This window comes from Hemiscyllium ocellatum, chromosome 31 (assembly GCF_020745735.1).
Source record: "Hemiscyllium ocellatum isolate sHemOce1 chromosome 31, sHemOce1.pat.X.cur, whole genome shotgun sequence".
Classification (NCBI taxonomy): domain Eukaryota; kingdom Metazoa; phylum Chordata; class Chondrichthyes; order Orectolobiformes; family Hemiscylliidae; genus Hemiscyllium; species Hemiscyllium ocellatum.
Window position 1 is genome coordinate 53,529,874 of NC_083431.1, and position 26,168 is coordinate 53,556,041.

General features: G+C 41.6%; 1 protein-coding gene across 2 annotated transcripts in view; it reads right to left on the bottom strand.

Moving 5' to 3' along the window:
- The window catches only part of LOC132830572 (protein CASP-like), a 596,312-nt gene that overhangs the window by 450,057 nt on the left and 120,087 nt on the right, over positions 1 to 26,168 (bottom strand). For both annotated transcript variants that reach the window (XM_060848388.1, XM_060848389.1), the window contains exon 2: positions 4,919 to 5,029. In XM_060848388.1, the coding sequence (XP_060704371.1) occupies positions 4,919 to 5,029 (111 nt within the window). The remainder of the gene's footprint in view (positions 1 to 4,918; positions 5,030 to 26,168) is intronic.

Below are 26,168 nucleotides of genomic sequence, written 5' to 3' on the forward strand. Positions count from 1 at the left end.
AGCTGCCAATTCATGCAAAGTCATGTGTCCAACCACAACAATGATATGTATGAAAGTGGGTGAAACAGGAATGAATATATTAATAGTGGGGTAGTACAGTATCAGAAGAAGTTCCCCCACACCAGAAAGGAAAATGTGTCCTGATCTACTGCTTGGGTCACAGTAGAAGGAGTTGAAAAATGTGGTGCTGGAAAAACACAGCAGGCCAGGCAGCATCTGAGGAGCAGGAGAATCGACGTTTCAGGCATAAACCCTGGTGTTGTGTGATTTTTAACTTTGCAGCAATATGTAAACTGATAAGAACCTTTTTTTTAGATTACTTATAGTGCAGAAACAGGCCCTTTGGCCCAACAAGTCCACACTGACCCGCCGAAGTACAACCCACCCAGACCCATTCCCCTACACCTAACACTACGGGCAATTTAGCATGGCCAATTCACCTAACCTGCACATATCTGGATGGTGGGAGGAAACCAGAGCACCCGGAGGAAACCCACACAGACACAGGGAGAATATCCAAACTCCACACACAGAGTCGCCTGAGGCGGGAATTGAACACAGGTCTCTGGCGCTGTGAGGCAGCAGTGCTAACCACTTCGCCTCCGTGCCTCCTACCAATTACATGATAATTCCTGAGAGATCCTGTCACATTTATCACACAGTATTGATGTTTGCTGTGGAATGGTAAATAGTTGGAAATTGAAGTGCCTGAAACTAATCCATTGAATTACCAGAAGTTGAGATCAGTTCTTGAATACATTTTAATCCACATAATCACTGAGATATTAGGCAGCAATGAAAGTTACAAATGCTTTTCAATTAACTGGCTTATATGTCACCTATTTGCTACAAAATAAAACCAATTTAATGATTTACTACTAGTCCAATTATTTCAAACAAGCATAGAATGCTCGAGAAACTCAGCATGTCTGACAGAGCTTGTGGAGAGAGAAAAAGAGAGTCGCCATTTTGAATCCAAATCACAATAGATTCATACCACTCAAAATGTTAATTCTGCTTCACCCTCTACAGACATTGCCAGAGCCACCGAGTTTCTCCAGAATTGTGTTTGTTTCAGATTTTCAGTAATTGCAGTATTTTGCTTTTACTCCAATCACTTCACTCATTACTGAGATGCTTTCAGCAAATATAGTCACAAAGAAGAGTTGGGATAGTTTTAAACAGGGCACTGAATGCTTCAGAGAGAACAACAAAAATCTGGAACAGAGCACAAAATAAAAGAAAGTTCAGGTGCCACTGAATGCTATGTCACCAAAGCTTCAACTATTTTAAATAACATCACCACAACAGATTAACTGCAAATTGATTGCTACATTTGCTGCCATAATAGTGACTGCAATGCCAAAGCAATCAATTGAGTCTGATGAACTTTAGGACATCCAAGGACCTGCAATACAATTGAATGAAAGACCTTTCAATTTCAAAATGATTGCAGTCATCAAATTACTTCTTGTTTTCATGTGTACTGCCTATAGTTATGATATTAAAAATCACACAACACCAGGTTATAGTCCAACAGGTTTATTTGGAAGTACTAGCTTTCAGAGTGCTGCTCCTTCATCAGATAACCAGTTGCCTGATGAAGGAGGGGCGCTCCAAAAGTTAGTACTTCCAAATAAACCTGTTGGACTATAACCTGGCATTGTGATTTTTAACTTTATCCACCCCAGTCCAACACCAGCACCTCCACATTATAGTTATGATATAACACTAAAACTCTGCATCAAGATGTAATCTGATACTTGCTTGGTTCTGTAGGCGATTGTGCTCAGTTGGATGATAACTGTTGCCACACCTCATACCCATGATGATGTCAACAAAAAACAACTAATTCAATCTTCATAACTATACATTTAAATTGAGTTGTGATGTTTTGACTGCTTTTTAGTTAACTAAAGGGATGGGGGGAAAGAGTAATTAAGAATGTCAACTTTCTTCATGTTAGTGCTGTTATTTAATTCCATATTAAGTTCAACACAGGAATTATGCTTATTACTAACATGGCACTGTTACTTTGATCAAGAAATGTCACGATTTCATACACCATAGACTCCATATTATTGCAATTTAAAAGCTTATGAAACAAATTTGAAATTTGGCTTTGTATTGTAAGTAACGTAAATGACACAGAACTTTGCATTCCTCATGCACGCTCCTTCACTTACAATAATAAGCAAAGTTCTGCAGTGGAAATACTTTCCCTGAAAAGCCTACCAACTGATTCTAGGTGGACCTTCCCTTTTCCATGTTCTATATAACTCCCATCTATACAATATCTTCCTAAATATAACTTCTTTCAAATTCACCTCCTAATTCACTGCATGCAGCCAATTGCAATTATGGGCAGCACAGTGGCTCAGCAGTTAGCAATGCTGCCTCACAGTACCAGGGACCCGGGTTCAATTCCAGCCTTGGGCGACTGTCTGTGTTGCGTTTGCACATTCTCCCAGTGTGTGTGTGGATTTCCTCCAGGTGCTCCGCTTCCTCCCACAATCCAAAGATGTGTAGGTTAGGTGAATTGGCTATGCTAAGTTGCCCAGTGTTCAGGGATGTGTGGTTCAGGTGCATTAGTCAGGGGTAAATGTACAGTAATAGGGTAGGGAAATGGGTCTGGATGAGTTACTCTTCAGAAAGTCAGTGTGAACGTATTGAGCCAAATGGCCTGTTTCCATACTGTCGGGATTCTATGATTCTATAGCATCTTTCCATACATTTTCTAATTCTCCTCCGTCCACCCTATTTAATCTTTGACATTGCTTTCCATTCACTGACTTTCATACTATCTCAACTGATATAATATTACCTCTTCACCCTAACCACAAAACATCACCCTATTTGGTGTCTCATCAGTTATTTAATATTTGTTAATCATGTTTCTGCTGGTATTTAAATGCTGATAAACACCAAACTAAGGCAAATCTTGTCTAAATCAGGCCTTCATCAACAAAGGATTTACAAATGCTGATGTTCTAGTCTAGTTAAACATTCACACGCAATTCAATCTGTTAGAACAGTACATAGCTTGGCAAATCATATTTTACAAGAAAATGATTGATTTATCTGAATACCCTGCTGAGTAAGTTGGCTTCGAGTTAACTGTATTTAGTCTCAATAACTGGGGAATATTTTGTGCTAGGATCAGGAATTCTACATAATAAAAATTAAATGAGATGTAGGTTGAAGTGGAATTCTTAACATGCATAAAGCTCATGTTTTCTTATTTTTCTACCATAATCACAACCAAACCATATTCTCATACTTTGCTTAGTATCTAATTTTGAAATAGTTTCCTCTATAATCACAATTTAAAGGCTGGTAAACTGCTATTCAGATAAGAGAATTCTGATATACATGGATGTCACAGCTTTGCTATTCTTCCACTACTTACATCACAACAATAATATTTCCAACGTTGGGCATTTCTGAAGACTTCAATCCGAAGTGGGTTTTATTTTCTTGGGACTTATTTTACTCACTTCAGGTCACTGACATTCCCATCTGCATGTAAACAGTCACCAGTAGCTTTAAGCCTTGGTTAAATATAAGCTTTGTTTCAGTCATACCCATTACTCCTTATCTCGCTCCCTTCTGCCTCTGACAATCTGTCCTGGACGCAGCCTAAGAGTCTGGTTGTAATATGGCCAATAAAGAAGGACTACTTGGGCAGAATATTGCAGCTTACAAAATCTAACAGCAGGATTTGTTTAGTACACAGTGGTAATAATGCACTGATGATATAGCTGGAAGGGCACAGATGCATTCATACAATAATCATCTCAGCAGTGGTGTTGTACAGAAGAGAAAAAGTATGGTGTGCCCTCTTCACTAGATAATTACTTGGAAGAAGTTAAGTCAACAATAGCTTGCATTTTTATCATGAGCTAGAACCTCGCCAAATATGTGATCACAAATTTAGGTTTTAAGAATAATCTTAATGGAAATAGGGTAACAGAGTCAAGGGTTCAAAACCTAGCAAGACATGACTGTCACTGGCAATGCGGAAGGGTGATTTGAATTGAGGGTGTACAACAGGCCAAAACTGAGAGAATATAGAGCTTTCAAATTCACAGTGGAACAATTCATATTTATATTATGACTTTCTTGTAATATGTTGTCATTACAGATCTGCATTTGCCCCATTGGTCAGAAATGGCATCCATTCAAGGGAAAATTCCACTATGAACGAAGTTTATGAAACTATTTTACAATGTGCTCTTCCCACCTCTCCTTTCTACCGAAGATGGTTCAGTTAGTAAATACACATCTTGATGTGACATTACACCACATGAATCACAATGGTCACACTCCAGTCTGTGCTACAATTAGCACTTCTAGAAAACCAGTGAGCAAAAATTAGCCAGCATTCCAGATTTTTCTAACTATACAGACAAAAAGTAATTCACGTGGATACCACGGATAAACATGAGCTGAACTGTAATATTCCTTCTCTTTCCAAACTCCCAAACCATAAATGCTTGAGCACCAGGGGCCAGTGAAACTGCAATTCATCTTAATACAATGCTTTCAAGAACGGAGCAAACATTCATTGCTTGAAAACAAGAAGTCACTGCCACTTGCTGTAGTTTTAAACAAAAGAACTTGTAAATTCCTGTGCCCAAGGACTGAAAACTAAATGCAACTGATGACAGGACAAAAGAAAGTAATGAATGTAACAGGTAAACAATCCTCAAAGGAGCTGGTACACTAACATTTTCACATGGGATTTCCAGGCTTCAAATATGCTAGAGCACCAATAAAGTTTACATTTCTGGTAAAAAGTAACTGATGGCAGCACCAAGATTTCAATAAGCTTGCCATTTCTAAGTCAGACCTGGTAACCAGAGCATTAATTCACACACTTTCAAACAACAACCTGCAAAGCCTTTCCTTTACCTACCTCTGGTGTGTTCTTCTTAAATTCTCGACTTTCGTCAATAAGTCGTTTTCTGGATTGTTCACTTTCATCCTGTCGATTGGCCAACACAGTAGCAGTGGCATCAAGTTCTCTCTGCACAAATGTAAAAAAAAATGAAATCATGAAATGGAACTGGCACTGGTTTAGGAAGAGGTTCTGGGTAGGTCCAACAACTAGACATATTTTGGAAAATGAAAGCAATAAAATACAAAACAACTCAGACCATAAAGCCAATCCTGATTTATACTGAGAATTAGCTCATAGCAGCAGGTTGTCTGTAGAAGCAAATTTGCAAATCTTGCCCTGGGCTAAGAAAGGAGAAGTCAGCCAGCATTTCTAGGCCAGATCCAAGGAGTTCTATGAAAATTGCACATGTCTGAATATTGGTGAGGGTAAAATGAGCTTTGTCGTGATGTCATTCACTGTCAATAAACTTGCTAAAACACATATCTTAGGGTACGGTCCAACATCAAGACTGGACATGAGTGACATATCTCTGGGTTATCTATGTATATGATACCACAGCACAGCTCGAATCATTACCATTGTCTCTGAGGGTAAGAAGTCAGAAAATAAAGAAGAAATGCGCACAAAATACAGAAGATTTAACAAGTACAATAAAGGATGGCAAACACTTCTGCTGATCTCTTTCTACACCTAATGTATAATGCATTTTCATCAGAAAATTAGTTAAACTATTTGAAGAAGCAGTAGTTATCACTTGCTGAAAAAATGTGTAGTACTGTTTGAAAATAAAACAAGACCTACATTATTAAAATCTGCACGGCGATAAAGGGAGTTTGGAGTACAAGCATTGATTTTCTGCAACTAATCTGCTATTTTAACAGAAACAAGGGAAATACCCCAAAGTACTGGAACAGTGAAGGATTCTATCTGATCTTTTGAATGAAACGTATGATATTTAACAAGGTCTGAACCGATCACCCACTGATAACGCGACAACAGTAAAGGTCAATTCCTGAGCAAAAAGAGAAAACAGAGAACTGCAAGAGGTGAGACAAAGAATGTTAGTGGGGAGGTATTAATTGTGAAGAGTATAAAGAGAATAAAAACCAGAGAAGTAGCACAAGAGCAAAGAGAAGCAAAACAGTCGATAGAAGAAGAAAAGACCTTAGGAGAAAAACAAATCGGAAACACGAATAGCAAATGAAGTAGAAGGTGCTCTTGATGAAAATAGGCTTCACATGACAAGTGCTTGTTAATTCTACTCCTATGGGTCATTACTGTTTGTTCCTCACTCATATAATTTTCATTAACTGATGTTTCTCTATTTTTTTGTTTATTGACATCACAATATTTGAGCATTCATTTCTCAACCTGCTTTAAAACCTACTAAAATAGTTGCAAATTTATATGCTGCACTCAGCAAAAAAATCACCAAAATGTCAAACATTGAGAGACAGTGAGTATAAGTAAGGCCGAATAGAACTCAGTTTCTGGTATTATAAGGGCACCAAACAATTTAGCTACTTCAAGAAGAAATCTTTATGGGGTATGTGGAACAATCCTGTTCCAATTTTACACTGGGACCCTCCTATAACTCTTTTCTCATACATCGATGACTGCTTCTGTGCCGTTTCATGCTCCCACTAGGAACTTCATTCACTTTGCCTCTAATTTTCCACCCCTCTATAACTTTCACATCAATCATTCCCGACACTTCACTTCTTTTCCTTGACATCTGTGTCTTAATTTCAGGGATTAAACTGTCCACTAATATCCACTACAAAGTCAGTGACTCCCACAGCTACCTTCAGTACAGCTCATCACACCCATCCCATTCTCCCAGTTCCTTTGCCTATGTTGCATCTGTTCAGATAATGCCATCTTCCAAATAGCACTGCTGACATGCCTTGCTTCTTCCAAGACCATGGTTTCCCACTCACTGTGGTTAACAGGATTCTCAATCGCATTCAACTGATCACCTGTGCTTCCACTCTTGCCCCTTCCTATTACTGACAACAGTGTGAACAGGTTCCCCTCTTCCTCACTTTTCATCCCACCAGCCTTTACATTCAAAGGATCATTCACCACCATTTCAGACAACTCCAGCAGAATGCCACCACCAAACACATCATCCCTTCACTCCCCAATCTGCATTTCACAGGGATCGTTCCTTCCGGGACACACTAGTCCATTCCACAACAACCAACACGACCAGCCTCTCTCCACTGCACCTGCCCATGTAACCACGAAGGTCCAACTCCTAGCCATTCACATCCTCTCTGCTCACCATGCAAGGGCCTAAAAGGTCTTTCAAGATGAAACAGCATTTTACTTGTACCTCCTCCAATCTTCTGTATTATATTCACTGCACCTTATGGGGGCTATTCGACATTAGAGAAACCAAACGCAGCCTGGGTAACTGCTTTGCAGACCACCTCCAGTCTGTGTGCAAGCTGAATCCCGACCTACTGGTAGCCAGTCATTTTAACAAAGTCTCCTGGTCACATGCCCACATCCGTCCTCAGCACACTGCAGTGTTCCAGCGAATCACAGCGCAAATTAGTACAAAAACTTTGCATTTTCAGACTGGGCACTTTACAGCCTTCTAGATTTAATATTGAGTTTAAAATCTTTAAATTGCGAGCCATTTTTTTCCCTACCTTTTAGCTTACCATGTCATGTCCTCCCCTCCACCAATCCCAGTTACTGTCCTTACAAGTCTGGCAGGAGACACACCAATGTTCAGTCATTCTCACATTCCAATCACTTAATCTGAAATATTAACATCTCTTCTCCAGCAGCACCCTAGCCCCACTACTCTCTTCCCCCCCCCCCCCCCCCAAACTATACTATAAATGCTGTTCCCCCCCCACACTTCACTTCAGCTCTGATGAAGGGTCATTAAGAACTCAAAACATTAGCTTGTTCTCTCTCTATGGATGCTGTCTGACCTGCTGTGATCTCCAGCATTTGTCAAGAAAAGATGCAATCTCCTATATTGAGGCCAAATTAAGTTGAAAATATGCTTATTAATTAAATGACTGGAAGGGTCAAATATTTCCTGGTTAATATTTCCAAGGTGAAAAATTTGAATTTTCCAGAACGCTAAAGTTCACAAAATGGCTCCGCAATGCATTTATTTCAACACTTTCAAAACCTAAAGCTGATTCAATAAATCATCCAAAAGCTAGCAATGTTTCACATTTTAACAAACTACACAGGATTTTATTTTGTCAAACTTGACAAGAAGAATGACTGTCTCTCTTTTTATTGGAAAATAGACTCTGATACCGCCCGGTTCTAACTCCTTCCCAAGATCCACAAGCCTGACCACCCTGGCTGACCCATCGTCTCAGCATGCTCCTGCCCCACTGAACTCATCTTTACCTACACTGTCCTATCCCGCCTAGTCCAGGAACTCCCCACATACGTTCAAGACACCACCAAACACCCTCCACCTCCTCCAAGACTTCTGTCTCCCCGGCCACCAATGCCTCATCTTCTCCGTGAATATCCAATCCTTCTACACCTCCATCCGCTATGACCAGGGCCTTTAAGCCCTCCATTTCTTCCTCTCCCAATGTCCCCAACAGTACCCTTCCACCAACACTCTCATTCATTTGGCCGAACTGGTCCTCACCCTTAACAATTTCTCCTTCACCCTTAACAATTTCTCCTTCAAATCCTCCCACTTCCTCCAGACCAAAGGGCACCCGCACCTGTATGGGCCCCAGCTATGCTCGTCTCTTTGTTGGCTACTTAGAACAGTCCATCTTCCGTAATTACACCGGCACCACCCCCTGCCTCTTCCTCCGCTACATTGATGACTGCATTGGCGCCACCTCATGCTCCCGCAAGGAGGTTGAGCAATTCATCAACTTCACCAATACATTCCACCCTGACCTTAAATTTACCTGGACCATCTCTGACACCTCCCTCCCCATCCTGGACCTCTCCATCTCCATTAATGATGACCGACTTGACACCGACTTTTTTTTACAAACCCACCGACTCGCACAGCTACCTGGATTACACCTCTTCCCACCCTACCTCCTGCAAAAATGCCATCCCGTATTCCCAATTCCTCTGTCTCCGCCGTATCTGCTCCCAGGAGGACCATCACAGAACACACCAGATGGCTTCTTTCTTTAGAGACTGCAATTTCCCTTTCCACGTGGTTAAGGATGCCCCTCAACGCATCTCGTCTACATCCTGCACCTCTGCCTTCAGACCCCACCCCTCCAACCGTAAGAAGGACGGAACCCCCCCTGGTGCTCACCTTCCACACCACCAACCTTCACATAAACCAAATCATCCAACGACATTTCTGCCACCTCCAAACGGACCCCACCACCAGGGATATATTTCCCTCCCCAACCCCCCAACAACCCACCCTCCTGTCCTGACACCTTCCCCTGCCACCATAGGAATTGCAAAACCTGCGTCCACACCTCCTCCCTCACCTCCATCCAAGACCCCAAAGGAGCCTTCCACATCCAAAGATTTACCTGCACATCCACCAATATCATTTATTGTATCCGTTGCTCCCGATGCGGTCTTCTCTACATTGGGGAGACTGGACGCCTCCTAGAAGAGCGCTTTAGGGAACTTCTCTGGGACACCCGCACCAATCAACCATACCACCCTGTGGCCCAACATTTCAACTCCCCCTCTCACTCAGCCTAGGGCATGGAGGCCCTGGGCCTCCTCCACCGCTGCTCCCTCACCACCCGATGCCTGGAGGAAGAACGCCTCATCTTCCGCCTCAGAACACCTCAACCCCAGAGCATCAATGTGGACTTCACCAGTTTCCTAATTTCCCCTTCCTCCACCTCACCCCAGTTCCAAACTTCCAGCTCAGCACTGTCCCCAAGACTTGTCCTACCTGCCTATCTTCCTTTCCACTTACCCACTCCACCCTCCTCCCTGACCTATCACCTTCATCCCCACCCCCATTCACCTATTGTACTCTATGCTACTTTCTCCCCACCCCCACCCTCCTCTCATTTATCTCTCCACCTTTCAGGCACTCTGCCTGTATTCCTGATGAAGGGCTTTTGCCCGAAACATCGATTTTCCTGCTCCTCAGATGCTGCCTGAACTGCTGTGCTTTTCCAGCACCACTCTAATCCAGAATCTGGTTTCCAGCAACTGCAGTCATTGTTTTTACCTATTTATTGAATGAGGTCTTTCAGTGCATCATGTCTAGGTTGGGCAACAATGAAAGGACTTCACTAATCCAATTTTCCAACTCTTGGCTCATAGACTTGAAGGCTATGATAATGCAAGTAATTATCCAAATACTGCTTAAATATTCCAAGAATTTCTGACCTCATCATCCTTTCAGGCAGCGAATTCCAGATAACTTTCCTGTTATCTTCAGCTTGTCCAAGATTGCATCTTTCTTAAATAGTGGATTGGGATTAAATTTAATGGACAAAGTGCCACTTTGCTTTTGATCAGATGGGTTCTTACTTTCTTGATCAGTTTGCAATGAGTGACCTTATTGGAAGTTTCGTTAAAGTTTAGAGAAACCACATGACATGCATTAACCTCATTAGCACACGTGGGTGCCTCCTCAAAAGTTCATCAAATTTGTCAAACAAGTTTTAAGTGTGGCCTTGCTGTAAGTCTGCAGTTGAGAGTAGAGTGGGATCTTTCTTGATTATATGTTTTATTGAGATATGTCTCTTGATTAAACTTAAAAATATAAGCCATAAGCATCAAGTTAGCCTGCAGCAGCATTTTGTAGAGGTATGAGATGGTGCTATTTTCCGGGTCTTCAGATTGGAAAAAGGAAAAGTGGTCTTGAGTAGAGTGATATGCTCTTCTTGTTGGATGTGGGAGTTTAGGGAGAGTTTATATGTTATCGAATGGATCAGCTGGAGCGACAGTTAAGGGCAATGAGGAATTTAAAAGAGCAAGGGGTGTGATGGAAGGCAGTTACAGGAAGGGAGAAAAGCTGCAGTCACATAGATGGGTTAACACCAGGAAAGGTAAGAGAGGTAAAGTAGTTAGTGCAGGGGTCTTCTGTGGCTATCCTCATTTCAAACAGGTATGCTGTTTTGGAAAATGTCGGGAGTGATAGATTCTCAGGGGAATGCAGCACGAACAGCCAAGTTTTGGTTTTGAGACTGACTCTAATGCAATGAGGGGTATGTCAGGTTCCAAAAGATAGATTGCGTTAGGGGACTCTCTAAGCAGAGGCCAGCAAAAAATTAGAATGGTATGCTTATCTCCCTGGTGCCAGGATCAAGGATGCCTCAGAGAGGGTGCAGAATGTTCTCAAGGGGGAAGAGGGATCAGCAGGAGGTCACTGTATACATTGGAACCAATGACAAAGGAAGGGAAAAGGATGAGATTGAGGAGGGAGTATAGAGAGTTAGGCAGGAATTTAAGAAGGAGGTCCTTATAGATAGTAATATCTGGATTACACCAGCTATGAGCTGGTGAGGTAGGAATAGGAGGATAGAGCAGATGAATGCATGGCTGAGGAGGTGGTGGATGGTAGGAGGTTTCACATTTTAGTATCATTGGAGACCCAGGGAGATAGTGAGGAAAGAGATCAATCGGAGACTAGTATAATTGAGAAAAGAAGCTAGTCAAACAGTCAGAGTGGCAGAGAACAAGATAGAACTGATAAATTTAACTGCATTTATTTCAATGCAAGAGGCCTAACAGGGAAGGCAGATGAATTCAGGGCATGGTTAGGAACATGAGAGTGGAGTATCACAGCAATTACATAAACATGGCTCAGAGATGGACAGGACTGGCAGCTTAATGTTCCAGGATATAAATGCAACAAGAAGCCAAGAAAAGGAAGCAAGAGAGGAAGGGGAGTGTTAAGCAGAATGCAAAGGGTTTTTACAAATACATTAAGGACAGAAGGGTAACTGGGGAGAGAATAGGGCCCCTCAACGATCTGCAAGGCAGCCTTTGCGTGGAGCCACAGAAAATGGGAGTGATACTAAACGAGTATTTTGCATCAGTATTTACTGTGGAAAAGGACATGGAAGATATAGACTGTAGGGAAATAGATGGTGACAGCTTGCAAAATGTTCATATTACAGAGGAGGAAGTGTTGGATGTCATGAAATGCATAAAGGTGAATAAATCCCCAGGACCTTATCAGGTGTACCCAAGAACTCTGAGAACCTAGGGAAATGATTATGGGCCCTTTGCTGAGATATTTGGATCATTGATAGTCACAGGTGAGCTGCCAGAAGACTGGAGGTTGGCTAACGTAGTGCCACTATTCAAGAAAGGTGGTAAGGACAAGCCAGGGAACTATAGACCAGTAAGCCTGACCTCGGTGGTGGGCAAGTTGTTGGAGGGAATCCGGAGGGACAGAATGCACATGTATTTGGAAAGGCAAGGATTGATTAGGGATAGTCAACATGGCTTTGTGCGTGGGAAATCATGTCTCACAAACTTGATTTGAGTTTTTTGAAGTAAAAAAAGAGGATTGATGAGGGCAGAGCAGTAGGTGTGATCTATATGGCGTTCGACAAGGTTCCCCATGGGAACTAGTTAGCAAGGTTAGATCTCATGGCATACAGGGAGAACTAGCCACTTGGATACAGAACAAGCTCAAAGGTAGAAGACAGAGGGTGGTGGTGGAGGGTTGTTTTTCAGACTGGAGGCCTGTGACCAGTGGAGTGCCACAACGATTGATGCTGTGTCTGCTACTTTTCATCATTTACGTAAATGATTTGGATGTGAGCATAAGAGGTATAGTTAGTCGGTTTGTGGATGACACCACAATTAGAGGTGTAGTGGACAGCAAAGAAGGTTACCTCGGATTACAACAGGATCTCGATCAGATGAGCGAATAGGTTGAGCAATGGCAACTGGGAGTTTAATTTAGATAAATGTGAGGTGTTGCATTTTCGGAAAGCAAATCTTAGCAGGACTTATACACTTAATGGTAAGGTCCTAGGGAGTGTTGCTGAACAGAGAGACCTTGGAGTGCAGGTTCATAGCTCCTTGAAAGTGGAGTCGCAGGTAGGTAGGAAGGATAGTGAAGAAGGCATTTGATATGCTTTCCTTTATTGGTCAAAGAGTATTGAGTACAGGAGGTCATGTTGCAGCTTTTTAGGACATTGGTTAGGTCACTTTTTTAATATTGTGTGCAATTCTGGTTTCCTTCCTTTTGGAAGGATGTTGTGAAACTTGAAAGGGTCAGAAAAGATTGACAAGGATGTTACCAGGGTTGGAGGATTTGAGCTATAGGGAGAGGTTGAATAGGCTAGGGCTGTTTTGCCTGGAGCGTCAGAGGCTGAGGGATGATCTTATAGAGGTTTATAAAATCATAGGGTCGTGGATAGGGTAAATGGACATGGTCTTTTCCCTGGGGTGGGGGGAGTCCAGAACAAGAGGGCATAGGTTTATGGTGAGAAGGGAAAGAGACCTAAGGGACAACTTTCTCACACAGAGAGTGGTGCACGTGTGGAATGGGCTGCTAGAGGAAGTGGAGGAGGCTGGTACAATTGCAACATTTAAAAGGCATCTGGATGGGTACCTGAATAGAAAGGGTTTGGAAGGATATGGGCAGGGTGCTGGCAAGTGGGACTAGATTGGGTTGGGATATCTGGTCGGCATGGAGCGGTTGGACCAAAGAGTCTGTTTCCATGCTGTCCATCTCTGACTCTACGATCCTTCCAAAACAAATCTATGTTGAATTTCCCTATTAATCAGAGTCTCTCCAAGCGCAAATATATTCTATCCCACAGAATTCTAATTGCCCACCACTGAGGTTCCACTGACTGGCCTTTAATTTCCTGGTCAAAACCTTCCTCCCTTTTCCAAAAATTGGGCAATGTTAGTGATCCTTTCCTGATGAAGGGCTTATGCCCGAAACGTCAAATTTCCTATTCCTTGGATGCTGCCTAACCTGCTGTGCTTTAACCAGCAACACATTTTCAGCTCTACTCTTCTGGCAACTTACCCATTGCCTCCCTAAATAGCCTGGCATACATCTCTTTTGAGCCTGTGGACATATCAACTGTTAAATCCGATAATATAAACTCTTTCTCTCTGTTAATTTTTTTCTAATATTTCACAGTCTTTCTCCAAATTAGCAAGTTTGCAAATGACACAAAGATTGGTGGAGTAGCAGATAGTGAGGTGGACTGTCAGAGAATGCCGCAGAATATAGATAGATTGGAGAGTTGGGCGGAGAAATGGCAGATGAAGTTCACTCTGGACAAATGCGATGTGAAGCATTTTGCAAGATACAATTCAACAGCGAACTATACAGTAAATGGAGAAATCCTGAAGAAAATTGATGTACAGAGAGATCTGGGTATTCAGGTCCATTGCACACTGAAGAAGGTGACGCAGGTCAATAGAGTGGTCAAGAAAGCATACAGCATGCTTTCCTTCATCAGATGGGGTATTGAGTACAAGGGGTGGCAGGTCATGTTACAGTTGTATAGGACTTTGCTTCGGCCAAATTTGGAATACAGCGTACAGTTCTGGTCGCCACATTACCAAAAGGAAATGGATGCTTTGGACAGAGTATAAACGAGGTTCACCAGGATGTTGCTTTGTATGGATGGTGCCAGCTATGAAGAGAGGTTGAGTAGATTTGGGTTATTTTCATTAGAAAGACAGAGGTTGACGGGGACCTGACTGATGTCTACAAATCATGAGAGGTATAGACAGGACGGATAGCAAAAAGCTTTTTCCCCAGAGTGGGGGACTCTATTACCAGGGGTCACGAATTCAGTGTGAGAAGGGTAAAGTGGAAGGGACAAATGCGTGGGGAGTTCTTTACACGGAGAATGGTGGTTGCCTGGAATGTGTTGCCAGCAGAGTTGGTAGAGGCAGCCACGAGAGCATCATTTAAGATGTACGTAGACAGATAAATGAATGGGCAGGGAGCAGAGAGATACAGATCCTTTGGAAATAGGCAACAGGTTTAGATAGAGGATCTGGATCAGCTGTAATTTTCTTTGTTCTATCCCAATTAATATGTGAATAGTTAAAGTTCCCTACATTCTTGCCTTATTATTTTCACATTTCTCTTAAATTCAATTACATATTTGATACAATGTCTCTCCTGACTGTGTGTGCCTCTTCTGTGTTCTTTTTTACTTTGGCCTTTAATTGATGACCTTTAAAGGTAGAATGCCTCCTCACTGCTATAATTGATTCTTTGATCAATACTGCAACCTCAAAATTCACATGCCACCAACTTCTATCTTATCTAAACAATCTATATCCATGAATGTTTGACTGCCACCCTACCCATCTTTCAGTCGTCTTGGTCATACGCTATTCAGTTCTGCCTACTAATCAGGATACCATCTCCCTGCCAAACTAATTTAAATCTGCTCCAGCAGCATTCTCTGAAAGGATATCGGTTCCAATACTGTTCAGATATAAATGATCCAACTTGTACAAGTCTCAGCTCCCCAAGAATTGATCCCAATGCCTTAGGAATCTAAAGTTCCCCCTTCTGCACCATTTCTCTAACCATGCATTCACCTGCATGAATTCCTTCTCTTCCTATACTCACTATTGCATGGCACCACGAGTAATCTAGAGATTACTACCTGTGAAGTCCTGCTTTTTAATTTCCTACCAAACACTCTGAAGTTTGCTTGCATTATCTCATCTCTCTTACTTCCTGTATCATTGGTCCCAACAGACCATGACTTCTTCCTTTCCCTTCACAGCTTCCTGCAGTCTTTCCAAAACTCTGGCACCTTGGAAGCCTCCTGGAGTCATGGCTATTGCCACAAAAGCAGCTGTCTGCTCTCCTCATGAACAAATCCCCTGCTGCTATTGCCTTTCCACACTTTCTCCTCTCCTCCCCCCGAGCAGTTGGATCACCACTGTGCCATGACCACAGCCAGTACTCTGAAGGACTTTCGCCTGAAACGTCAATCCTCCTGATCCTCGGACGCTGCTTGACCTGCTGTGGTTTTCCAGCACTACACTCTTGACTGTGATTCATACCCTGACCTCCTTCAGAGTGCTGCCTCGGATGAAAATCAAACACAGAGAATACGATTGGCATTCCTTCCAAGCACAAGTCCCAGCACTGTTCATATTTTCAGAAGCTACCTAAAAATCTAAAGGAAAGCAAAGGTTGGCCATCTGCCCAGACTCAGGTCAATCAAGTCAAGCCATAGATCATGATATCCAGCCAATTGTTACTTCTTGCAGATTGTAATTCGATTTCAGATTTAATGAGCTCAGTTTCACAATTTACCAAGCTGAGATCTGAATTCACAAGTAGTTGCATAAATGTAGTTCATATGGAACTTCAGAAACCATTTGTTAAATTAGTACATAACATTAGTTGAGGAAATTTTGTCCAACAAATAAAATTGTAATATAGATGACAAGACTTGAAGGCATATAGGCCCAGAACTATATTGCAGCTTTCTTCAGCATCCTACAGCAGGATGTCCACTTGGACTTACAGAAACAAAGTGTTGGATAAATCTTATTTCTGATAATTAATGAAAAGCTAGAGCACACTGCCTGGAGAATCCCAGACAGTGCAAGATGGCAAAAACAGAAAGGGTGTCAGCTATGGCTCAGTCAGTGGCAGTTTTTCTGCCAGAATAACATGGATTTAAGCCCTAATCCAGAGACTTGAATACAAAATCTATATATTCCACTGCACTATTTAGGGAGCATTACATTGGCAGCAGTACCACTTTTGCATGAGACATTAAATCAATAAACAATCTGTCCATCTGTGGTTATAAAAGATCCCACAGCACCGTTCAAAAAAGAGCAAGGCTGAAATTTTGATCAATATTTGTCCTTCAACACCATTAAGAAAAAACAGATCATCTGTCAACAGCATATTGTTTTTGTGGGACAACTGACCATTTCTTGGTATGTACCAATAAATACCACTCCTTTGCATTGAGTTGCAACTGAATTATTTTCCAGAATCATGAAAACAGAGGGAATCAAGTAATATCCCCACTTTAACTAACAAATTACATGCAAGATGGGTTCTGTTCCCTTTACAAAGTTGAAGATTGATATGACTGGCGCAGATACAGGTAGTTCTGCACTAATGCACATTTCATTAGCACAAATTCATCGTAATGCAATTGACAAATTGGGGACACTGTTTCTAAAGCACGAACCTCTAAAATGTATGTTGGCTATAACACGATTACATCACTGTTTCTAAAGCATGATTTTTTTCTATAACACGGGGTTGCACAAGAATGCAACGATCGCGTTATACAAGAACTACCTCTCCCTGTAACTCAAATCCTCCAACTTTGGAAACATCTTTGTAAATCTGAACCTTTTTAAGCCTCACAACATCCTTCCTATAGCAGAGAGATCAAAATTGCACACAATATCCGAAAAGTGGCCTAACCAATGTCCTGTACAGGCACATGACCTTCCTACACTTAATTCTCTGGCCAATAAAAAAGAACATGCAAAAAGTCTTCTTCGTTATCCTAAACACCTACAACTCCACTTTCAAGTAACTATGATCTTGCATGCGGGGTGTCTTTGTTCAGCAACACTCTCCAGGATCTTACCTTTAAGTGTATAAGTCCTGCCCTGATTTACCTTTCCAAAATTCAGCACCTCACATTTATCTAAATTAAACTCCATCCGCCACTCCTTAGCCCATTAGCCCACCTGATCAAGATCCTTAATGGTCTTTTAAACCTTACTTTCCCCAATGACCCTATTTGCATTCATCTTTATGCACTCTGTCCCTTCCTGTCACACTCCTGGTAATCATTTTTTGTATTGTTACCTAGCACCAGGTCTTCTCCTTTCACAATAACTTTCCAAATCTCCCATCTCTTCACCTCCTCTCCCACCCCAGGTTACTTTCCCTCTTAGTAACTTTTTTTCCCACCCTTCTACCGCCTTAAATTAAACAACTTACCAGGACTCTGGTCTCAGCAGGGATCAAGTTAAAATTGTTCCAGTAGTACAGCTTTCTTCCCTGTTCTGATGCCAGTGGTCCATGAGTAAAAATTAAATTTCTCCCACACCAATTCATGATAAATACACTTAATATTCTTATATTAGTTAGCACATGGCAATTTGGGCATAACTCAGTTGGTGATTCAGAAATTATTACCTGTGATCTGTTTAGTAATTTAGGCTCTCATTGCCCCACTTCCTCAGAAGGATCTCTTTCTTAGTCTGACCTATGTTGTTGCTATCAAAATGGACCATAGCAACTGGAACTTTGCTTTCTCATTCACCAGCTCCATGTTCCCCTCCAGTACTGAAGAGATGCCCTTCACCTTATACGAGGTATGTAACACAGCCTTCAGGACACCCATTCTTCGCTCAAGAGAACAGTTATCGTCCCCCTCCTTGCTATCAGGTAACTGTCCGTGTGGAGTTTGCACATTCTTCCAGTGTCTGCGTGGGTTTCCTCCGGGTAGTCTGGTTTTCTCCCACACTCCAAAAAATGTGCAGGTCAAGTAGATTGGTCATAGTAAATTGTCTATAGTATCCAGGGATGTATAGACTAGGTGGGTTAGTTATGGGAAATATAAGGTTACAGGGTTACGGTAGCGGAGGAGGTCTGGATGGGTTGCTCTTTGGAGGGTTGTTGTGGATTCCATAGGCTGAATGACCTGATCCCACACCGCAGGGATTCTATGAATCTGTAACAGTTCCCCTCACAACATCCTCGTATTCCTCAACTCTGTACCACAGCATCTTCCCATGCAATCTCAGGAAATGTAGCATTTACCCTGTAGCCTCCACAATTCTCACTGGAAATGACTCACTCCAGGTGAAATGGTAATTTCTTTCAATCTGCATAGTAGTCTATGTTTGCTGTTTACAAAGCTATCTCCTCTCCAATGGGGAAATCAAACTCTGGCTGGGTGAGCACTTTGTAGATTATCCCCAGACAACAAGGCATAATCCCAATCTTACTATTTCAATTTTTTTTCCATGCTTGCTTTCATTCCTCAGCTGACTACACTGTTCCAGTGAAACCCAACCACAAAGTGGAGGAACAGTTTTTCACTTAATTTTCCACTTAAGCACATTTCAGCCTTTTGGGCTCAACATTGAAGTTATCAACTTCAAATCATCGACTCTATCCTACATTTTGATTTTTTTTGTTCATTGTCCTTGTTTGTATCTCATTCTCACATTTTGCTTTCAGTCAAAGTTGACCTTTATTCCATTCTAAACAAGGGTCACTAGACCCCAAATGTTAACTCTACTTTCTCTCCACAGATACTACTAGACCCGATGAGATTTTCCAACAATTTTTATTTTACAATTATTGGTTTGCTCACTGAGCTGGTAGGTTTGTATGTAGACATTTTGTCATCCTGCTAAATAACGTCCTCAATGAGCCTTCCAATGAAGCATTGTTGAATTACTCTGCTCAGTGTTTACCTGGCCTGGTTAGTTACGGTGCATTGTGGCATTTCCAGTCCTGTTCTGCAGTGGTTCATATGTAGAGACAATTTCTACATGTCTGTTGAAAATGTTGCAGATTGAGAACCTCGAGAAATTTGTGTGTGTCTCTCTCTCTCTTTGGTTAGTTCATCCCAAGATGATTACATTATCCCAGTCTAATTGATAGCCCTCCTTGCTTGACTGTATAGAAATGAGTGAAAATTGGACGTGACGTTTCGCTGCCAGATGGTGTTTGTGTATTCTGGTATCTAGTCTACGTCCGGTATGTCCAATGTAATGTTTGTGGCAGTTACAGCATGAATTTTGTATATTACGTTCGATCTGTGTGTTATGGGTATAGGGTCTTTCATCCTTGACAGCAGTTGGCATAGTGTGGCAGTGGGTTTGCGTGCTATCATGATCTGAGTGGTCATAGAAATCTTATTATCATTTCTGAGATGTTCTTAATGTAAGGTAGAGTGACCACTGTCTGTTCCATAAGCATCGGAGATGATGTTGACTGGGTATCTGTTGTTTGCAAAAACTTTGCGGATATGTTTTTCTTCATTTTTGTGTAGTTCCAGGGTGTTGCAGTGTGTTATTGCTGGTTTGAACAGTGTTCTGACACAGCTCTGTTTGTGGACGTTGGGACAGTTGCTATTAAAATTAAAGATTTAGTCTGTGTGTGAGTTGTCTTCCGGTACACCTTAGTTTTGGAATTCACTGTTGGTCATTCTTTCCACCATTACATCCAAAAATGGAAGTGGATCACTGTTTTCCTCTTCTCTGGTGAATTTACACTGATGAAAATGTTGTTGATAAGTCGGTGTGTTTCCTCTAACCTAGTGCTTTTGATGATGACAAATATATCAATAACATATCAAATCCACAGCTTTGACTGACTCAAGGGAAGGGCAGTGTGTTCCAGTCTCTGCATGACTGCTTCTGCTATGATACCTGAGATAGGTTATCCCATGGGTGTGCCAATGATTTGTTCACACACCTGCCATTAAATATGAGGGGGGAAGTGAGGCATAAATCCAGTATTTGATGGTGTTTTTTATTTTTAGTTTCTGACTTCCAGCAGCAACAACTCTGCTTTTTCAGGCCTTTATTCTGCTATTAACACCCACTCAGAACAAATGCTTTGTTGTTCTGGAAGACTATTACCATTCTCTTTGCCTTTTGATCCATGGCATCCTTGTTCTGTCATCTCTCTCACGCTCCAAATCTTTTCCGGAACTTCCTTTGTTTCATTTGCACCTCCCCCCATTCTTTAATAGCATAAAACACAAAGCTCCGAAGTTTTCTTTTCAGTTCAAAAGACAACTTATTTTCTCTCTTCACATCACCAGCTTCTGCACTATTTTCCTTTCATGACAACATCCATGTAGAAGGGCAAGGGCAGCGAATACATGGGAACACCATCACCTGCAAGTTCCCATCTTGACTTGGAAATATAATCGCCTTTCCTTCACTGTCGCTGATTAAAATCCTGGAATTCACTGACCTCAGAGTATTGTGGGTCAACCTACAGCACTTGGACTGCAGTAGTTCAATAAGGAAGTTCACCAGCACCTTCTCAAGGACAACTAGGGACCAGCAATAAACACTGGCCAGCCAATGAAGCGTGTAGTTGAGAGAATAAAAGCTCGCTATGAAGAACTCATACATGATTGATTGACTGTCTTAGAACATTCAAAGTTTGTGCGAAGATTTGTAGCTCGGGTGCTTGTTGTAGTGGTTCTGTTCGCCGAGCTGTCTTAGAACATGCAAGTTTCAAAATACAGAGTGACAGAAAATAACTACCTCAAATTGAGAGTACGAGGGCAAGAGAAAACAGAAATTAGGAGTTACAACATGGTATTTAACCAATGGAAGCAGCTAAACTTTTATTAGATAAATGACCTATGTATTATGCTATGGATGTGTACATAGGACTTAAAATTGCGTGCATATGTGTGTGCAGTTGTATGGAAAAATTAGAAAATCAAAGGTAAAGGAGAAGGTCCGATTGCAGATATGGCTGATTGTTACCAGAAATTAAAAAGGATGCAATATGCAAGTGTTGTAGTGTGACAAGGAAACAAAGTGTAGGGAAAGTTAATTATAGACTAAGCTTAAAAGCTTTGTACCTTAATGCACAAAGCATTCGGAATAACATAGACGAACCAGCAGCAAAAATCCACGTAAATAAATATGGTCTTATAGCGTTTACAGTTATAAGGAGATCAAAACTGGAACTTAACATTCAGGGACATACAACCTTTCGGAAAGATTGAAGGTATGGGAAAGGTGGTAGCGTAGCGCATTTAATAACAGATTGAATGAGGACAGTTGTGAGTGATTATGAGCTCGGATAATGCAGAGTCCATTTAGCCAAAGGTGAAAACAATGTCTTCTTTCCCTTGCTGTTTTTAAGAGTGGCGTACAGACACACAACAGTAGAAAAGTCTTATGAGGAGAGGTTGACTGAGCTCGGACTTTTTTCATTGGAGAAAAGGAGGAGAAGAGGGGACCTAATTGAGGTATACAAGATAATGAGAGGCATAGATATAGTCGATAGCCAGAGACTATTTCCCAGGGCAGAAATGACCAACACGAGGGGTCATAGTTTTTTAAGCTGGTTGGAGGAAAGTATAGAGGGGATGTCAGAGGCGGGTTCTTTACACAGAGAGTTGAGAGAGAATGGAATGCGTTGCCAGCAGCAGTTGTGGAAGCAAGGTCATTGGGGACATTTAAGAGACAACTGGACATGCATATGGTCACAGAAATTTGAGGGTGCATACATGAGGATCAGTGGTCGGCACAACATCGTGGGTTGAAGGGCCTGTTCTGTGCTGTACTGTTCTATGTTCTAAACTAACTCATAAAAGGATAAGTCATTAAAACTTATGGTGTTAGAGATACTATATTGACATGGATAGAAGATTGGTTCATAGGCAGGAAATAGCAAGGGAGGATAGACTAAGTGGGCAAAAAGTTAGCAAATGAAGTATAATGTAAAAAAATGTGAAGTTTTTCATTTTTGAAGGTAGAACAAAAGAACTGAGTACTATTTAAATGGAGAAAGACTGCAAAAAAGTGGTACACAAAAGGATTTGAAGGTTACTTGCACACAGAACACATTAACTTAGCACACACGTGCAGCTGATAATCAGGAAGGCTAATGGAATATTGGCCCCTTAGTTCAAGAGGATCGGAGTATAAAAGTAGGGACATCTTACTGGAAATGTACAAGGTGATGGTGTGACTACATCTGTAGTATTGAGAGCAGTTTTAGTCTCCTTAATTAAGAAAATATATCATTTCATTTGAGGCAATTCAGAGAAGGTTCATTAGGATGATGCCTGGTATGAAGAGACTGCCTTATGTGCAAAGAATTAAGAAGAATGAGAGGTGATCTCATTGAAACATATAGGATTCTTAAGGGACTCAACAGGGTAAATACTGAGAGGATGTTTTCCCTCATGGGAGAATCTCAGATCAGTTGGCAAAGTCTCAGAATATAGAAGGGCCGAGTGTCGGATCAGGCATGATACACTGAGTGGCGGAGCAGGCTCGAGGGGCCAGATGGCCTACTCCTGTTCCTATTTCTTATGATTTTATGGATATATGGTTGAATATATCCATCAAAAGACCAGCAAACATAAAGAAAGATGAAGTGATTCCATTATAGATGATGACAATGAAGCACTTACTAATGTCACATAAAGAGGGAGAACATCTCAGAAGGCTTCTCAAATGAAGCTATATAGTTTGAATACAAAAAATTAAGAGGAACAATCAGATTGATGGTATTGTACAGTAGGCCCCCAAACAGTTCAAGAAAAACAGAAGAGTAGATATTTGGAAAATTTTAGGGAAATGTAAAAGTAAAAGCACAATGATAGTAAGGAATTTCAACATCCCAAACACTATCGTAGGTCGTCAAAGCGTGAAAGGTTTAGAGGGAGTGGAATTCTTAAAATGCATCCAGGACAGGTTTTTAAGCCCGTATGTAGAAGAATGTACAAAACAGGAGGCAGACCTGGACTTAGTTTTAGATGGTAAAGCATGGCAAATGGTTGAAGTACAAATGGGATAGCATGTTGCAAATAGCAATCATAACTCAGTTTCAAGATTATTATGGAATAAGGACAAAAATAGGGTTGAAATGAAAGTTTTAAGATGGGAGAAGGCTGATTTTAGTATGGTCAGATATGATTTGGCCAGAGTGGACTGGGAGCAGATACTTTTCTGTAAATCTGTTTCATTACAGTGTGGTGCGTACAAGAGGATTAGATTAGATTCCTTACAATGTGGAAACAGGCTGTTCAGCCCAACCAGTCCACACCAACCCTCCGAAGAGTAACCCACCCAGACCCATTTCCCTCTAACTAATGCGCCTAACATTATGGCCTATTTAGCACAGACGATTCACCTGATCTGCACATCTTTGGACTGTGGAAGGAAACCAGAGGAAACCCGCGCAAACCCGGGGAGAATGTGCAAACTCCACACAGTCACCAGAGGCTGGAATCGAACCTGGGATCCTGGTGCTGCAAGACAGCAGTAGTAACCACTGAGCCACCATGCCACTCTAGGAGATAGGGAGAATACAGGGCCAATAAAGAAAAAGGGTGGGTCCATCAAATCCTATGAACCTTGGATATCAAGGGCTATACAGCATTGGCTTAAGAGAAAAAAATGGAGGTTTATGGCAGATCCAGAGGGCTCAAAATAGCAGATTCCTGGAGGGGTATAGAATATGCAAGAAGGAATTTAAAGAAATTAGGAGAGCTCAAAGGGCCATAAAAGGATACTGGCAGGCAAAATGAAGGAAAATCCTAAGCTGCTTTACAGGTACATTAAGGGTAAAAGATAATGGGGACCCATTTAGGAACACAGGGAAAATTGCACATGGAGACAGAGGGTAGGGTTCAAAATGAATACTTTGTATTAGTGCACACAAGTGAGGGGAAAGATCTACATATAACATCTATGATATCATTAAAGAATTAGCAAAGACAGAGAGGAGATTCTGAGTGGTCTGGCAGGCTTAAAAGCAAATAAATCTCCAGAGTCAAATGAAATGTAACCCAATTTGAGTGAGGTACTTGCAAAAAAAAAGTTCAATTCCTTTCTGATCATGGGATAGGTGCTAGAGAACTACAGGACAGCAAATGTGGAATCATTATTCAAGGAGGAAGCAACAGATAAACCAAGAACCTATAGGCCAGTCAAAATTCAGTGGTGGGGAAACTATTGGAAGCACTACTGAGGGACTGATGTAATCTGCATTTGAGGAGGCAGGGATTTACCAAGATCAGTCAGCATAGTTTTAAGGAGAGGCGACGTCTGACTAACTTGCTGAAATGTTTTGAAGAGGTGACCAAGTGTATAGATACAGGCAATATTTTTGTTATAGTCAATTTGGACTGCAGCAAAGTTTTTTGATAAGGTCTCACATATGGGAGACTGACAGCGAAGCAACAGAGCCCACAGAACCCAAGGAAATTTGGCAAAATTGGATTCACAACTAGCTGAGTGGTAGGAAACAAAATGATTAGACTAGAGTAGATTAGATTCCCATTCCCCTCTGACTAATGCACTTAGCACTACAGGCAATTTAGCAAGGCCAATTCACCTAACCTGAACATCTTTGGACTGTGGGAGGAAACCAGAGCACCCGGAGGAAATCCATGCAGACATGGGGAGAATGTACAAAGTCCACATAGACAGTCACCCGAGGCTGGAATCGAACCTGGGACCCTGGTGCTGTGAGGCAGCAGTGCTAACCCCTGAGCCACTGTGCCGATTGTTGTGGGATTTTTTTTTCCCGACTGAAAGTCTGTCTCCACTGGAGCTCCATAGGGTCAGTGTTGGGGCCCTTACTGTTTGCCATTTGTATAAATGATTTAGACTTGAATGTACAAGGCTTGAGTAGTAAGTTTTCAGATGAAACAACAACTAGTGCAGTGGTAAATAAACAGTAGGACAACCTTACATTACAGAGGATATAGACGGATTGGTCAGATGGGCTGATCAATGGCAAATGGAATTCCACCCAGATACATGAGGTAATACTGCATTCAGTTCTGGTCTTCCTGGTCTAGGATGGATATTGCGAAACTTGAAAGGGTTCAGAATATGTTACCAGGATTGGAGGGTTTGAGCTTTAGGGAGAGGCTGAAAAGGCTTTTTTCCTGGAGTGTCAGAGGCTCAGGGGTGACCTTATAGATGTTTATAAAATCATGAAGGGCAAGGATAGGGTGTATAGACAAGGTCTTTACTCCCAGAGTGGGGGGGACCAAAACTAGTAGGCATAAGTTTATGGTGAAAGAGCAAAGATTTAAAGGAGACCTCAGGGGCAACTTTTTCACACGTGTGAAATGAGCTGCCAGAGGAAGTGGTGGAGGCTGGTATAAATACAACATTTAAAAAGCATCTGGATGGGTATATGAATTGGAAGCGTTCAGAGGGATATGGGCAAAATTCTGGTAAATGGAAAGATTAATTTAGGATTTCTGGTTGGCAAGGACAAGTTGGACCAAAGGGTCTGTTTCCATGCTGTTCAGTTGTATGACTCTATGTACACTTGGTGTTGGACAAACAAACATGGAACACATGATGGATGGTCGGACCTTAGGAAGCAGAAGATCAGAGGGACATTGGTGTTCATGTACAGCTGTCCCTTCAGGTATGAAGACTGGTGGATAAAGTGGTTAAAAAGGTACATGAAATACTTCCCTTTATTAGCTGATGCATAGAGCTTAAGAGCAGGGAAGTTATGCTGGAACTGCTGTAAAATGCTGGTTAGGCCACAGCTGGAAAATTGTTAAAAAAAAACAAAAGAACTGTGTATGCTGGAAATGAGAAACAAAAACAGAAATTGCTGCAAAAT